The sequence below is a fragment of the Spea bombifrons genome, chromosome 5 (genome assembly GCF_027358695.1).
Source record: "Spea bombifrons isolate aSpeBom1 chromosome 5, aSpeBom1.2.pri, whole genome shotgun sequence".
In the NCBI taxonomy this organism is placed as follows: domain Eukaryota; kingdom Metazoa; phylum Chordata; class Amphibia; order Anura; family Pelobatidae; genus Spea; species Spea bombifrons.
Window position 1 is genome coordinate 96792357 of NC_071091.1, and position 15611 is coordinate 96807967.

A 15611-nucleotide genomic window follows, 5' to 3' on the forward strand; every position below is an offset into this window, starting at 1 on the left:
TCGGGGTTATTTAATTCTGTGCAAAGTACGTGATATTGGGCATTGTGCCTCATTGTATGCCTCACCTCCCCACTCACACGCTATGACAGGAGGGGGTTAAACGGGCCAAAGTAATAACAGTGGGTGACAAGCTGACAGGTTGATGTTTGGAAGCATTGAAATGTAACAAATAAGCAAAAGTAGAGGAAATTGGGAACCTTTCCACAGCACTGTATGTGCATAGTCAAAAGGATAACACAAATGCGATTAAAGGGATTTCTGCTCTGTGTTTGAGTGACAGCAGCGTATCTGAGATGTGATTGCAATGGATTTTCGACACTTCCTTTCAGAAAAGTAACTATAGTATTGAAGGAGTAGTTTGTTGCGTTCTACTGAACAGAAATTACATGGAACTCCTTTCAGGGATTAAAAGGTTTTTCAGTGGATACGCTCTTTAATTTATTGATTGGAACCTTCCAGTATAAGTTATTTCATTGATGACTTGGCCTCAACTTCCTGTGCCAATAATTAGCATCTAATGTTTTGATAGTTGCCAATACGGCTGATTCTTCTGTCCCCTTCAATGTCTTCCTTTTCTAGGAATACAGAATGTTTGAGTATGAGTGTATGACCCTAAAAGTCACAATTGTGAATAGAAATAGCCGGAAATAGGTTTAAAGTCTTGGTAAAGTTCTGTCCATAGTAAAGCATCTAGTCCACCCTGCCTTAAAACAAGTGATGTGCTGTAGGTAGATCGCAATATCCAGTTTCCATTGTTTTATACTGATACATAAAATGCTAAAGTGTAAAATCTCAACCCTGCTGTTCAACATGTATTCCAGATATCAGAGAAATATGGTATCCCAGTCGAAAAGATTGCCAAAATATATAAGAAAAGCAAAAAGGGGTAAGTAAATATATTACTGCGCAAATATGAAGGCATCTCCGTTAATACAATCAGAGTCAAGCCAGTATCTTGCATTGTCTTGTTTTTCTTTTTTCTGTATTCTTCCTTTCTTGGTCCGCTTCTCTTGGCTATCCGTTCTGTTGACCTGGTCTCCCAGAGCGCTTCTGCAAAAGGACGGAGCGCGCACGCACACACACACACACACACACACACACACACACACACACACACACACACACACACACACTCCTTTGATTGAAGGAATTGGGAAGAGGCTGACGGATTAGTGGAGAAAGAGAGGTGCAGAAACGCTCTCCACAAAAACAGCCTCTCCCCCATTCCACCGATCGGGGGGAGGGTGTGTGTTAAGGCTCCATCCTTTTGCAGAATCACTCCAGGAGGCCTGGATAATGGAGCAGATAGCAAGGAGAGGCAAGACAATAAGCCTAGCTATGTAATGGAAGATGGGGACATAAAAGTGGTTGGGGGAGAAGATAGGGAGAGTGTGAGTAACAGTCATGAGTGGAAAAAACAACAAAATACAAACAAAAATTCAAAGCTCTCTGCTTTGTTTATTTCGTTTAGGGTCCCTCCTCGTTTACAGACATTTGCACGAATTAACAAATCAGGAAAGTTTTGTGAAAATTAAACCTTTTACGAATCCGAATGCATACGTCTAGAATGTAGCAGATTTGTACTTTTATTCTTGTGTTTCCTGTAAAGCATATTTACCTGCATTATGTTTATTTATTGAGCGCCAGCAGATTGTGTAGTGCTATTACTATAAGAGGAGAGAAAAAAAATAACAATACCCTTAATATTGATGACTTACAATTTGACCATAAGATGAACACACAATGATTTACTGATATTTGTAAGGTTACAATCAGACAGAAGGAGGGACGGAACATTAGAATTTAACATGCTGTGTATTTGAAATGTTAGTTTCTTATGTATATACATTAAGATTTCTTGCTAAGCAGACAGGCCTTGATCTATCTGTTCACTTGACACAACCCACCTACACACAATCACTTTGTGTAATTATACGCCTCAAATAAAACTGGAAGAATACAGCCTTTGTGAAATGTTTGTCGAAGCCAAGGAAATTCAACTGCTGATGTATCTCTTTAAGGTGAAATACCTCGATACGGCAACAATCACACACCATAAAAAGCCACATGTGATCTTTCAGTCCTCTCTGGGGTACATTGGCCATGGTGGCAAAACAGCTATAAACCAACGTGTTAGCTGCCGTCGTGGCATCTCATCTGATAAGGAATTTAATGTCGATATTACCGCGTATATCAGTGGGGCTATCCATCTATAGCGGCCCCCATGTCACGTCAGTAAAAGACCCTTGTTGTTAACATATGCCCTCCTTTCAGTGTCTACCTATGTAGGGTACAGGGTACACGGCCCCTAACAGTCATTATTTAGGAGACAATGGGTTGTAAGTGTTCTATGGGACTGTACTGTACCGTGATATACATCATGTTTGAGATTCCCTTAATGGTGGAACACAATTGTCTTGTTGCAAGCAAAAAAAGGTTCTGACTTTTTCAGCACTAGCACTCAACGTTTCTATGCAAAGCATTACTATGTAATGCAGTAGACTCCCCCGGTACTAAAATAGTCAAGAGAATTCAAAACATATTTGTAGAATTCTAGTATAACCGTACAGTCTGCTGCCTTGCATGATGAATCATACAGATTAAGTGGCTGGTGAACGCATCAGCTTTTCAAATGAACAGTTGTTTACTTATCCAGAAATACAATGTTTTGGTCACCTCCTCAGACCTTTTTTCAAGCACTGCTCACAGAGAGAAAACAAATAGATTATTGGCAGACAGGAAGAATTTTGGGTTCATATCTGCTTTCTAATTCTTCTGTGAAATATGACCAAGGCTATAACAAAACAAATGTAACATACAGCTATGATGCAGATACTGGCTGTTCATCCATGGTGCAGGATATTGGGAAAAGCAGTATTAACTTTGCCACTTTGCTTGAATAACCTTTTATACTGGATTTACTACCCCTTTACTGCTGACATCATATCCCAGGACCGTGCTTTTAAAGGACATACAGAGCATGCTATGGGTGATGTGTCAGCTAGGCATAGTGTAAATGGGCCAGTTAGGGAGATCAGAAATGGGGCTGTCCTCACGGATTGCAGGGCTGGGGCAATAAGGGTTTGTGGGGGCCTATTCCCCCTTATGAAGAGGTATAAGAGATCATATTTCAGTGATCCACCTCATTCAACCATGCAGAGACCAATAATTTAGAGGCAAGACCCTCCAAAAAGCCTAGGGTAGAAGTTTTGATCACAGATGACCTTAGGTAGGCGCAAGCAAAGATCTCCCTTGTTAAACAACCCATTAAGCAGTGTTAGAGGGGCTGCCTCTGGGCTTGTTTTCTCATCCCTAGTCCATCTAGACCAGAACTTAGCACTGCCTGAGCAGGACTTCTGTCACAGGTTATTATTTGTGAATTAGATTCTTCCCTTATCCCCCCTTAAAGAGACCATCTAAATGTCCCATATGGGCCCCACCAACAAACCATGCATATTAAAGCATTTTGTAAGAGTAAAACAAAAGAAAAGAGAGAGGGACAAGAGAGGCAAAGAGAGAAGGGAGAAAGAAAACCGTGCATATCGTTTTGTGTATGATAATACTTGTCATGTCAAGCTTTCAGTTCATGTGATTTTGATGTTCAGCTTAGCTTAATGTTTGGAATACTTTTCTCTTCTATAAACATGGTTGGAACTCGCTGTGCTATGAATGTATAAACAGCACATTTCATAAAGTAACTTACTTTTCTACCTTTCTTGTCTGTTAGCATCTTGGTGAACATGGATGACAACATAATTGAGCACTACTCCAACGAGGACACTTTCATACTGAATGTGGAAAGTATGGCAGACCAAGGATTCAAGATCACTCTGACAGAGATCTAACACAGTAATGGACCCAATGCATGCCTGATGAGTTCTGAAAATATATATATATATGCGGAACTAAGAGAACTTCTCAACTTCTCAACGTCCCTACACTTATCAGAGACATTGATACCAAGACCATGCTGAAGAACTTCATTTGCTGTAATAAAATACACAAGACAGCACTCCTTTATTTCATCTAAATGTTAACCAGAGACTATTTGAACTTATTTATTTTATACCACTTTTGTGATATAATTGGGACTCACTGTTTGGGCAGATAAAGTTCCGATCGAGATTCAATTTTTTTTTTCTGTAAATCTGTACAGATTTTGTTTACCAGCAAAGAAAAATTTGATCCAACATGATGTCCAGCGGTTAGCAAGGATGTATATGTTGTGTTAGCTTGCATACACCTATTACAAAATGGTAATAAGCAGGTTATATATGAGCAGAAATTGTGTCTACAGTTATACTGTAGTGTATAAAAGCTTGTGGACCGAAAGTCTACAAAGAATATCCAATATGCAGATTTTTTGTTATTCATTTTTAAATCCATACAACAATAGTATGGTTTTCAAAATTGTATTATTTTGTAAGTTGCGTTTTTTTGCGTTTTGTCAAGCATTTGTAAATTGAATGTACAGAAGAAATAAGAATTGCTTTTTAAAATATTTTGTAAGAAATCTAAAAAAAAAAACACTTTTTAAAAACCTGTATAAAATGTTTTGTAAAAATGTGCAATATTATTTTCTTTATTCCCTTTGTTTACTGCCTGTATGGTAATGATTTAAGGATCATTAGAATGGATTAAATATATAGATATAGATATATCTATATATATATATATTAGAATCTTCACACAATAACCATTCCTACATATTTTCATAAGAACATCCCCTTCTAGGAGTGTATTTTTTATTGTTATTATTATTTTGTTTTGTAATGTAAGTTAGTAAAGGTTATACTTTATTTCCCAATATTGTTTCATCTCAAATATTCCAGGAAGATGATTTCACATTAAGTATTTTGTTAGATATTTTTAAAAATTTACTGGATTTCTGTTCATCCTTTACTTTTGTGGGTTGTTTTTGTATTCATCTGATGTGAACTAATATTATTTGTTTTCTCAAAAACTGCATACAATTTTATATATATATATTATATATATATATATATATATATTATATATATATATATATATATATATATAATGCAGTTTGTAATAAAACAAATATATATTATATATAATTATTATTATTATTATTATGTCATGAAAACTTATGGCTACTTAAGAGTCCCTAAAGATAAAATAATTATCAAAATGCCTATTCTGTGGTTTCCTGAGTCAAACACATCTGCCCCTGTAATTCCTAGAACACAAACACAAGATAACCAGATAAAACTATAGCTCACTGAAATCTTCTCCTTGTTTCAAGCATCTCCATATTATACGTTTCTATCCCTCTCGCAGCCCCTGGACGAAAGGGGCTTGGCAGAGTGTGACGAGATAACATAAATTGGATGTGATGGGTATTGTTGTAGCAGAGACAAGCCTGGTAGATGGAAATGTTTTTTCTTCTTCTTCTTTCTTTTCTGAAGCCCATTACAAGCCTCGGTGGAAGAAAGCAGACAAGGCTGACATTTTATCGACATCCACTGGTCATGAGTGAAATCCTGCCCCTCACTCCAGTAATCGCACAAAGAATTGTAAGGCTGTCATTATGTTACATAGCTTTCTCTGAGGATCAGGTAATGCCTTTAGCGCTCTCTGCTGAATCTGTGAACTTTGGCCATTCAATAAACTCTGGAAGCGAGCATATGCATTGTGCGTAGCATGTTAAAGAGCACAGGGGCTTGCTGCAGAGGTGTACGGGTAAGCGTTTTCTGAGATGCAATTATTGGTTACATGAGTAAGGAGCGACGCTCACACAATGCCCACCCAAGTACACAAATGGGTTACAATAGGTCATAAAGTCCAATAAATAGCGGGCTGTCTTCAACCCCTGCCATTGTATTTGTGCTACTAAGCTAAAATATACTGCTTTAGTCAGTACAGTCTAAATCTGAAGGACCTTGTTAAGTTTTTGTGTTTGTCCTATAAACTCAGCAATCAGAGATTGTGTAGGTAGACATTACAGGTTATTCGTGAAATTTGTTCAATATTTGGCATCTGATTTACATTCTAAGGACGGTTGCTTGAGTCATTTACAAGGTCTATATGAGAGACTTTCAGCTTAATTTAGAAAGTCCTCTGTTCTGCCTTCTTCATCCCGTCTAATTGTTTTAGAATTCTGCTTACATTCATTTTCCTACAACCACGCTTACTACTAACTATAGATGTTATATTTTATATATATATATATATATATATATAATTATATATATATTGTAACCAATAAATACTCGCTTATTCAATACTTGCTAAGGACTTGCCATACCTTAATCTGGCCTTGGATAAGAGGCGTTATGTCTCTGAATGAGTGTGAGGACATCTGGGACAATTTATCTGGCATCGCATAAACACCTTTTTAAAGCAATTAGAGCAGTTTTAACCTTAAATCATTTCATAATGAGTTTACTTAGGCAAGAAATTAAACGACAAGCGAGATCACTCCTTGTTCTGGAAACATTTTAGGCCCCCTTATAGTGTATAATGTGCTTTTTGCTATGCATGGGATAACTGATCAGCATGTAAAGCCATAACTCCCATCATGCTTAGCCAAGCCTCCAGGGAGGTTTAGTAAGCACGCTGCCCAGCCAGGATTGAGAGGTATTAGTTTCTATCATTAGAGCTGGATAGTAGCGTGAATTCCCGGGGTGGTGGAAATATTCTTCACGTAAAACAGTCAGTCCCAAATATATTAGCAGTAAATCCATCTCTGCCATGTGATTACTGAACATCTGATGAAATGATGACTACTGTGACCTCCTGCACTGTTATGTGACCTCCAGAAATGGATAATCCTGCAATGAACATCACGATTACAAGGGACTGCTGATTTATTGACTTATTTTACGCTGTCTGTAAATATTGTACCCCATGGAGTGAAATGCCATTAGTAACGCAATGTCTATAATCCTGGGGACATAGCAACCATAATAGAACATTTCTTAATCCGTTCTTCCGTTTATCACCTTCAACCTTCCATATTAATCTGGTTATAATATCTTCGTGAATCTTAGCTTCCAAACATATATGGCACGTTCGAATTTTTATTTTGCACACAAAATTCGCATAGACATCCAATTTACAAAGGAAGTACAGAAAATCTAGGGTGGTCCTGTAAATCCCTTGGAAATGTTTATTGAATCATACAATAGGAATACATGCGGCTCACCTACCAATGCATAAATGTGAATATTAAAAGTAATGAAAGAGGAAAGCTAAATAGATTTTAGGCTCCTACAAGAAACATTCGGACACATGGCTTGCGCAAAATGTTTACATATTAATATATTATTCAGGATATATAGTCGTTGTGCGTACTGTTCTGTAATAGCCTAAGGCAGACAGCCTTAGGCTATTACAGAACAGTACGCACAACGACTATATATCCTTCAGCAGAATAAAAAGTATTCAACCACAAATTAAAGGGACGCTATAGTGCGACACGGGACACGCAGCCTGCGTTGTAAGAACTCTAATATGCAATCTTAAACCTGTGAAAAATAATAGCATAGGTATAGGTACAAATACACATATATGGATCCTGCAGAATCCCATTGCAAGGGGCTCACAATGGGGGTTAAAATAGACCTGTCAGCCATTAAATGCATTAAAGTGCGCATGATGACTGGAGTGCCTCTTTAAAGATCTTTTGTGTATCCATCCATTTACACCGCAAAGGACTATGATTGGCGGCACAGCCTCAGTAGTATGATGTCCAGACCTTTACGTCCTTCTGAGGAAGAGTACCAAGATATGACGTTTCCCCTCGCTTGCGGCAGATGACTTGTGTCATAAGGAAGATGGCAGATAGGTCCCTTAGGAGAGGCTGGGGCACTGCCCTGGGTTACACTTTGTTTGAAATGTTTGTTTTAAAAGAAATGTACTCCAGTCCTATAAATCACTTGCCTAGGTCTCTCCTGACCATTCATTGATCCATGAGATCAATGGCGGCTAAAGCCAATATTTACCTCTTCTATAATACCAGCAAGCACAGACTTGAATTCAAAAATCCATCCATATTTACTGTCATAGTCCATCATATATGGTGGGTTGACACATGATAAGAATGAGTGATAACACGCATATATCAGTAGTTGCCAAAACTAATCCAAGTCATCACAACACCCATATTGTCAGGTTTAGCAACGCACTTTGTATGTTTACCAAAATGTTTTGGAATGCATTTATAAGGAGTGATACAGGATAATGAAGTCTAAACCAGATAGTTAAAGGAATTAACAGAATAATTGAATGACTTCCACGGCTGTTCGTAGACCAAATGGTCCCAGGCTTGCATACTCTTTGTTGACCCTTGCATTTGTTCACGTTTTTTGTGTGTTTTTACCCAATTATTATGTGTTTACACCATGACCTGACCCTAGTAAAACAACCAGGGGCTCCCATCAATAAGGACCTTACTTTTTATAAAGAATAAGCCACTACCCAGCACCTGCTTGAGTTGGGCATCCCAGGCAACTGCTTGGTAAATTGGTGCCAAGACCAACCCTGATGACCCCCCACTGATGGAGATCCAAGCAGACATTTTTGTGCAGCTTGTAATTTAGTATAGAGTGAAATTGTCTTTTTATATAAATGTATGTTTTTATATGTATACTTTTATATGAATCCCTATTTGAGCTACCTGCTCACTTTAATTTAAATTGTGAGCAACACAAACTTTTAATCTAAAGTTTTCTTTAAAAACTTGATAGGTGTCTATCATACATTGATTCAAATCAGCTATTTTGTCTTCCTGTGTTCAGGATCAGCATGATTATCCCTCCCCATTTCTCCCCTGTTGTAAAGGATCTGTTTAAGGCTTCCTATACAAGAATTTAGTGTAGAGGGAGAACATTTTAAGACATGAATTCATAATATGCAAATGTTGTATCACCCTTTGCCACAAATAGCTTCCTTGATACAGTAACTGACAAACCTAAAGCACAAGTTGTAATAAATGAATTCATCTGAATACAGGCTAAGGCGACGGTTTACCTTCAGATAACTCCATGTGTCACACTGCCAACACTCAATGTCTCGTTCTGCTTTAAATTAGGTGAACTCATTGCCTTTCCTATCTGACGGTAACAAAGATAGGCAGGGTTGTAGCAGTTTTTAGCATACGATAATTGCATCCAGCATTCTCACAAGGGGGCTGCTTCCTATGCCACAGCAGATTATACCTTTTTATCTCAAAATATTCCAGATAATTTTTTTTTCTTCTTAAACAACAGGATCCAAACCACAGTGGCCTCTGAAATGTGAAAATCATTGATTATATGATATACACCTAAAGTAGATTTGTGGTCTAGTAGTGTATGTTGTTTATTTTAATCTGTAAACACTGTTAAATTTAACTAGTATTTAAATGCAAGGGTAAGTGTAAGCCAATATGTTTGTCTGTAAGGGCAAGTGTGAATGTGTGTGTGTGAATGTGTGTGTGTGAATGTGTGTGTGAATGTGTGTGTGAATGTGTGTGTGAATGTGTATGTGAATGTGTGTATGGTCATGAGTGTGTTTGTGGATGGGCATGCATTTCTAAGGGCAGTGTATATCTATATATATTTGAGATGGATTAACACATGTTTAACCCAGGGACACTATTTAGTATATTTTTAAATTTAAAAAAAGAGTTCAGCAACTGTGAAAATGCCCACCATGAACCATGTTCATGCCTATCCCTGGTTAAAATGAATGTGTGTGTGTGGGGGGGGGGTGTCAGTGTACAGGATGAGAATAAGTGTCTGGGTGTCAGTATACAGAGTATGCATAAGTTAAACAGTGCATGTGTCAGTGTACAGTGTTAGAGTGAATGTATGTGTATGGGGATATCAGTCCGTGTATTATGTTAGAGTGTGTGTGTGTGCATTGTTTGAGTGTCAGTGAATGGTGTTAGAATGTGTGTTACCATATGGTGTTAGACCAAGTGTGTGTGTTTGCATCTAGTGTTAGAGTGTATAAGCCAGGAAGTGTTGGGGTGTGATGCAACTTGTGTACCTGGCTCAGCTGCCCCTGCATAAGAAATAATTGCTCTGCATCCTTCTAGCTGCTTGATCCTGCTACACTTTAAAAATATATCTCTGTAAGAGCATGGGGGACACAATAGAATATTCTTGCCTGGGTGTCATTTTGTCTAGGACTGGCTCTGATTGTCTCTTTAGTTACGCATCATTACCAACAAAAGACACACCAAGTTTTATCAAATCTTTATACTGAAAAGTAACTTGTGTGAGGCGATTCCGCTGTTTTGAAATAGAAAAAAACCAAGCAGTCATTTTTCTTGAAGTACAGTTGATGAGACTGAAATCACATAGTTGACAGATCCGTTTAAACTGTGCTCGCTGCGTTTTTCAGACAGAAAAACTGAATTCTTGAAGACAAATTTATTCTTACCTTCTTTATGTCATTTGCTTGTCCCGCAATAACAAATTTGCCATTTAACCACCGGAACATGGAGTAACAGAGGATGCAATCTATTTCTTCTATTATAGTTTGTGAGATACAGCTAACCTTGTTTATACACAGAAGTGTTTTTTGTTTGTTTGTTTTATTTTTTTTTTAAATATGCGGAAAATCTCACAGCGGCAAATGGACTGGACTCATGTAGACCTATTGGTTAAGCAGTTAATCCCCTATTGGGAAAGCTTATGTCCAAGGGTAATTGGCAGTAAATTAACTCACGTGATGATAGGATGATGACGGCTACAGAAGGATCCTCAAGATCTTATTTTTATTTTGTGGAACTGGAATGATGTTATTTAGGAAAATCACGCTTTGTTGAAATATAGCCACTGGAGAATAAAATCACTCAAATCAGCTTTTTTTGGGAATAATGCTAACAATCTAGCAGAAAATGCCATTTCTTTGATGGAAAAGATACATCAAATTGTCTAGTCCTTCTATATATAGATTATATGTAGAAGGTTTGTATCCCATTTTATTGATAGCATGCGCTAGAAAGAGAGAATAGCATCTAGAAATGGGTACAGCTACATCAGATTCCCTCGCTTTCTTTTCCCTGCAGGTGAAAATGATTTTCATTTAATTAATTAAAATTATAACGACCATCACCATTCGATTGTAAAGAAACCGGATCTTTCCCCATATGCTATGGTTTTAATATCGCAAATATGCGTGCAGTTAATGAACGTGAAATAATTGATGGTAACGTGTGTGGTAGTGACTGTGTTTCTAGATTTCTGTAAAAGCTGTGATTTTGTATTTTTCGCGGCCTTAAACTGCTTGACTCCATATGAGCCCAAGAGGAGGACTAGCAAGCGGGGGATGGCTGACACCTTCTGGCCCTAGGGGCAGGTACAATGACATCCATTTTCTGCGACATAAATGTCTACTAAATTAATGTCCCAATCTGATTTATTTTAAAAAAATATATGTATAATATGCCAGCACAACTAATAATAAAAATAGAGTATGGTCTCCAGCCACCAGCTACACAAATATAAACTCTGTTATCATTAAACCATAAGGATGATTTCAAATAATGTATGCTGTGCTAGACCTGACCTGGCGCCCCAGCGGCCCACTGTACCCGCTTCCGCGGCAGCTATCTGGGCCATGATGCTATCGAAAATGTGCTGGTACACCAGACTGTGTAGGTAGAGACTCATGACATATGACATCATAACCCTGTGTCTCTGTAGATGAGGAATACTGTAAACTGCTAGGAGGGAAGTAGTGGGGACACAATAACATATTTATACCACAACACCACATAATTATGCCACTGAGTATTTAAAAATATTATAATATTAATAATTAATGCTAGCAGGGTCCACGGCAGCTGCTAGGAAAGAACGCACTGGAAGATCGCAAATACGAGTTCCCAATACCGTTGTGAAGAATGACTTGTGTTGGGGAAAAAAAATACCATGGAAACGTTTTTTTCTTTACAATTTTTCTTTTTATTCACAAACAAAATGTTCATTATACCAATCAGGAAGCAAATTTAATTGAGGATTTTTTTTTTTAATTAAGAAATTCTGTGTGCGCTGGAGGATTTTCGTTAAATTATTACTTTAAATTTAAGTAATAGAATACAGTGATATCCTCGTCTTCATAAAGTTATCATTAAAGCCAGTCCTTAACACTTTGAGTGCTGGAACTTTGTACAAAGTTAATACAGCTAGAGCAGATTGTCTGATGTATTCTGTTTCTGGTTTGTATAAAACACACATCCCCAAAAAGTGAAAATAACATAATACTTTCGTCAGGTGCAATTAGTTTTTTTTGTATGAAAAGATACCATATCACATAACCATTTACAATACAAAAAGTCCCAACAATGAATAACGATATATTTTAAACATGTACAACGATACATATTTTTTTTTTCAATATTATTTTCAGACAATGCTGCTCATTTGTTTGGCACTGGAAATTTAATATCCCAGATGTGTTTTTTTTTTTTGACCACGAAATATTGAGAAAATTATTCTTAAAGTTTTTGCATTCTTTGTTAACAAAATCACAGTGGTCATAAAAAGTTAATTTTATTTATATTTTTTTTTTACCAAAGCATTTAAACAGTCATAATTTAATTATATCTATGGTTATAGCTGCAGTGCCACTTGTAACCTCTTATCGTATCTGGAAACGATATCGGGGGGAAGAGCCAAATTGAAATCATGGCTGTCTGAATTTGGTACAGAATCGGTAATAATCAAGTAAGCAACAGGTGGGCCATTCTAGGAAGAAAGTGGATTAGAAAAATCCTTTATTAGATGAAGAAGAATACTCCAAGCATTAAGAAATGGGTTCCGATGCCCCTGGGGGGTGTTTACGGCTCTAATTTTTGGTGTGAATGTTGGTTTTTGAAAATTTTCTAGCAAAACAGCTTATACATATAAAATATATATATATGACATTGTCTGGATTGCAACACATTTATAAGCCAACCAATTTTTAGTTTACAAAAAGAAGGCCTGATAATAGAATGGGTTAATTTGGAAATTAGCTTTTTAAGAATAGTAGTATCTCCTTCACATTATTTAATAATCTTTAAATGCAGGTAAAAGAAGTTTGGATACAGTGGCACTGCATGTTACAAAGAAATGAACTTCAATAATAGGTAAGAGACACTTCCATGCTATTAGTTTCATAAAAACACTTTTTTTTTGGACCTCATTAGAAAAACAAAAACTTCTTCATCATTCAACATGCAGACCTGGTACATGCAGCAAGCACGTGGCGATACAAGTCAGAATACAGGAACACGGAATTGTCTTTTTTTTTGTTGTATACACTGATTTAACCCCCCTGCAGCTCAATGGGTTAACAATTTCAATGCCGATGAATCTCTCAATGTATTGCCTAGCAATCTCCTGTACATCACTTGAGTACTTTAAGAGTTAAAAGCGTACAACTACCATTCTGTCATGCTCTTCTTATGTTTTGAGGCTGCATTAATTATAAATGTTCAAGTTAAACGCAAATTTTTGAGCTTGAGAGAAAAAAAACACTAAAATCTCTCCGCTCGAACTACAGTATTAAAGCATAACAGGGACTGCCTAATGGCAGCAATATAACGATAAAAAAACATTTTAAGATGTGTTCAACATTAATACCACCACTACTGTGTGTGTGAATAGAAATGTATGGATATGTAGACGTTTATTCAGAATACTTGTCAAGAATTAGAAAAAATGGTAGTAGGGACACCTACCAACACACCGAGAGACCAAAGCAGTCCCTGCTTAGAAAACGGGCTGGATTGACATCCCAGAGCACCCTAGGCAAAGGAGACCAGACAAAATATCTTTCGCATATAGGGGTCCCATTTACATAGGGGGCACATTCACATATTTATTATTCCTTTAACGGAGGACACTTTTAAAAGTTTTAAACATGCAGACAGCAGTGATTTTACCTGCTTATTGGAAGATGGGGCAAGGGCTGGGAACCAGGAGCAGAATTCTAAAAACCCCAGCTCTCCTAAAAAGTGGAGCTTTGTGCGTGTGCTCCATATGTGAAAAACCGGGAGATTTAAAGGGCGGCATGTTTGTACATTTACTGTCATGCTCGGCGCTGCACCATAGGACAGAGTCAGATACAAAATAGGCACAGCTGGTGGGTCTGTCCCAGCCGGGTCATGCAGTCAGCAACTATAATATATATATTTATATATATATATATATATATGTATATACATATCCGTAAACACTAGAAAGATCACACATAAGCGTAGCTGCCATGACCGCCTTCCAATCTGCAAAATGAACAGAAGCACAAAAGCATTGTCACAACAGTAGGCTTGCTTACGGCAAAAAAAATACAAAGTAACACCTTTACAAAAAACAAAACTGAGCCTTCTCCGCATCCATTCATTAAATGTCTAGAGGATCCCAGGAATTCTGTTTGGAAAACATGGAAAAAGTCACACCTGGTTTAAGTTTTGAAGCGTAAGACCCATGTATACTGTAATAAGTTGCGGCTTACATTTCCATTAACAGATGTCCTCAGTCTTTTTTTTTATATATTTACTGCACAGTAATAAAAGATAGGTCCCACAATTATATATGCATGCGTTTTTACTTATATGACAGCAATCATACATGCAGCAAGAAACTGTATTCATTTTATATGAATGCTTGTCATAATTTTTTTTTTAATACAGAATGATTTAACGCCTTCCATTTCTAGATATGGTAAATAATATGTCAATTCCAACAAAACTGATTCCAGTTTTAATTTAGTTGCAGTATTTGGGCTTTCCAGCATTAAGACGTTTTCACGTCAAACAAGCCAAAACCCCACTCTTTGGATTTTATTCACTAAAGTGGGAATTTGCGGGAAAGTTGCCATTTCAAATCTTCGGCCTCCTTATCCTTTAGGAATGGCCAATGCCTACAAGCGTGTAAATCAAGAAAGTTAAGCAGATTTTTAGGAAGTTGAATCTACTGCATTGAACGCACCTTGCCAAATTAAACTTTAGTGAATAAATCCCAGTTATGTTATGTCAGTATGGTAACACCCTTTAATATACATGATTTGGGTCCAGTTCAAACTTAATAAATGGGAAAAAACATTAGCAACAGTAAGCAGGGCCATAAATACATCCCACAAGGACAAATTATGCCAGAACTGGTGGTCCTGTGATATCGCTGTGATGTGTAATGACATCACAACGTCGCCTGCCTATTGTGGGTAGACCTGCTCATGATGTCAGGAGCTCTTTGAAGTTGGTAGCCATGAGTTTGGAAAGTATGGTACAGTGGGAATAAATGTTTCCTAAAACACATTTAACTAATGGGAAATATCCCCTCTAGCAGTCAAATTCTTTATATCTGACCCTAATTTTTGCATGTATTGCCAATTACGATATACCAAGCCTGGTTCTTTACTAAAGTCATAATTCCTTACAACAAACATGGATCAAAATAACTATTTCAATTTACAAATGTACTATAGCCAGAAATATTAATTTTCAAAGAAATAATGAAAATGTATCCAAGTCGATTCTGTTTCATCATTTCAAGTGGACAGCAAGAAAGCATGCGGAAACGTCACGTGTACATTTTAAAGAATGAGTAGCCAAAAATAACCCCACATATACTTAACTTATTGGGTTTTTAGCCTTTACATTAGTAGTTCTT

The 15611-nt window shown here is 37.1% G+C and overlaps 1 protein-coding gene across 2 annotated transcripts in view; it reads left to right on the plus strand.

Annotated features, from left to right (window-relative positions):
• The window catches only part of GRHL2 (grainyhead like transcription factor 2), a 45806-nt gene extending 41242 nt beyond the window's left edge, over positions 1-4564 (plus strand). For both annotated transcript variants that reach the window (XM_053467092.1, XM_053467094.1), the window contains exons 15-16: positions 822-886; positions 3728-4564. In XM_053467092.1, coding sequence (XP_053323067.1) covers positions 822-886; positions 3728-3845 — 183 coding nt within the window. In that variant the 3' untranslated portion in view covers positions 3846-4564. The remainder of the gene's footprint in view (positions 1-821; positions 887-3727) is intronic.
• Positions 4565-15611: the final 11047 nt, after the last annotated feature.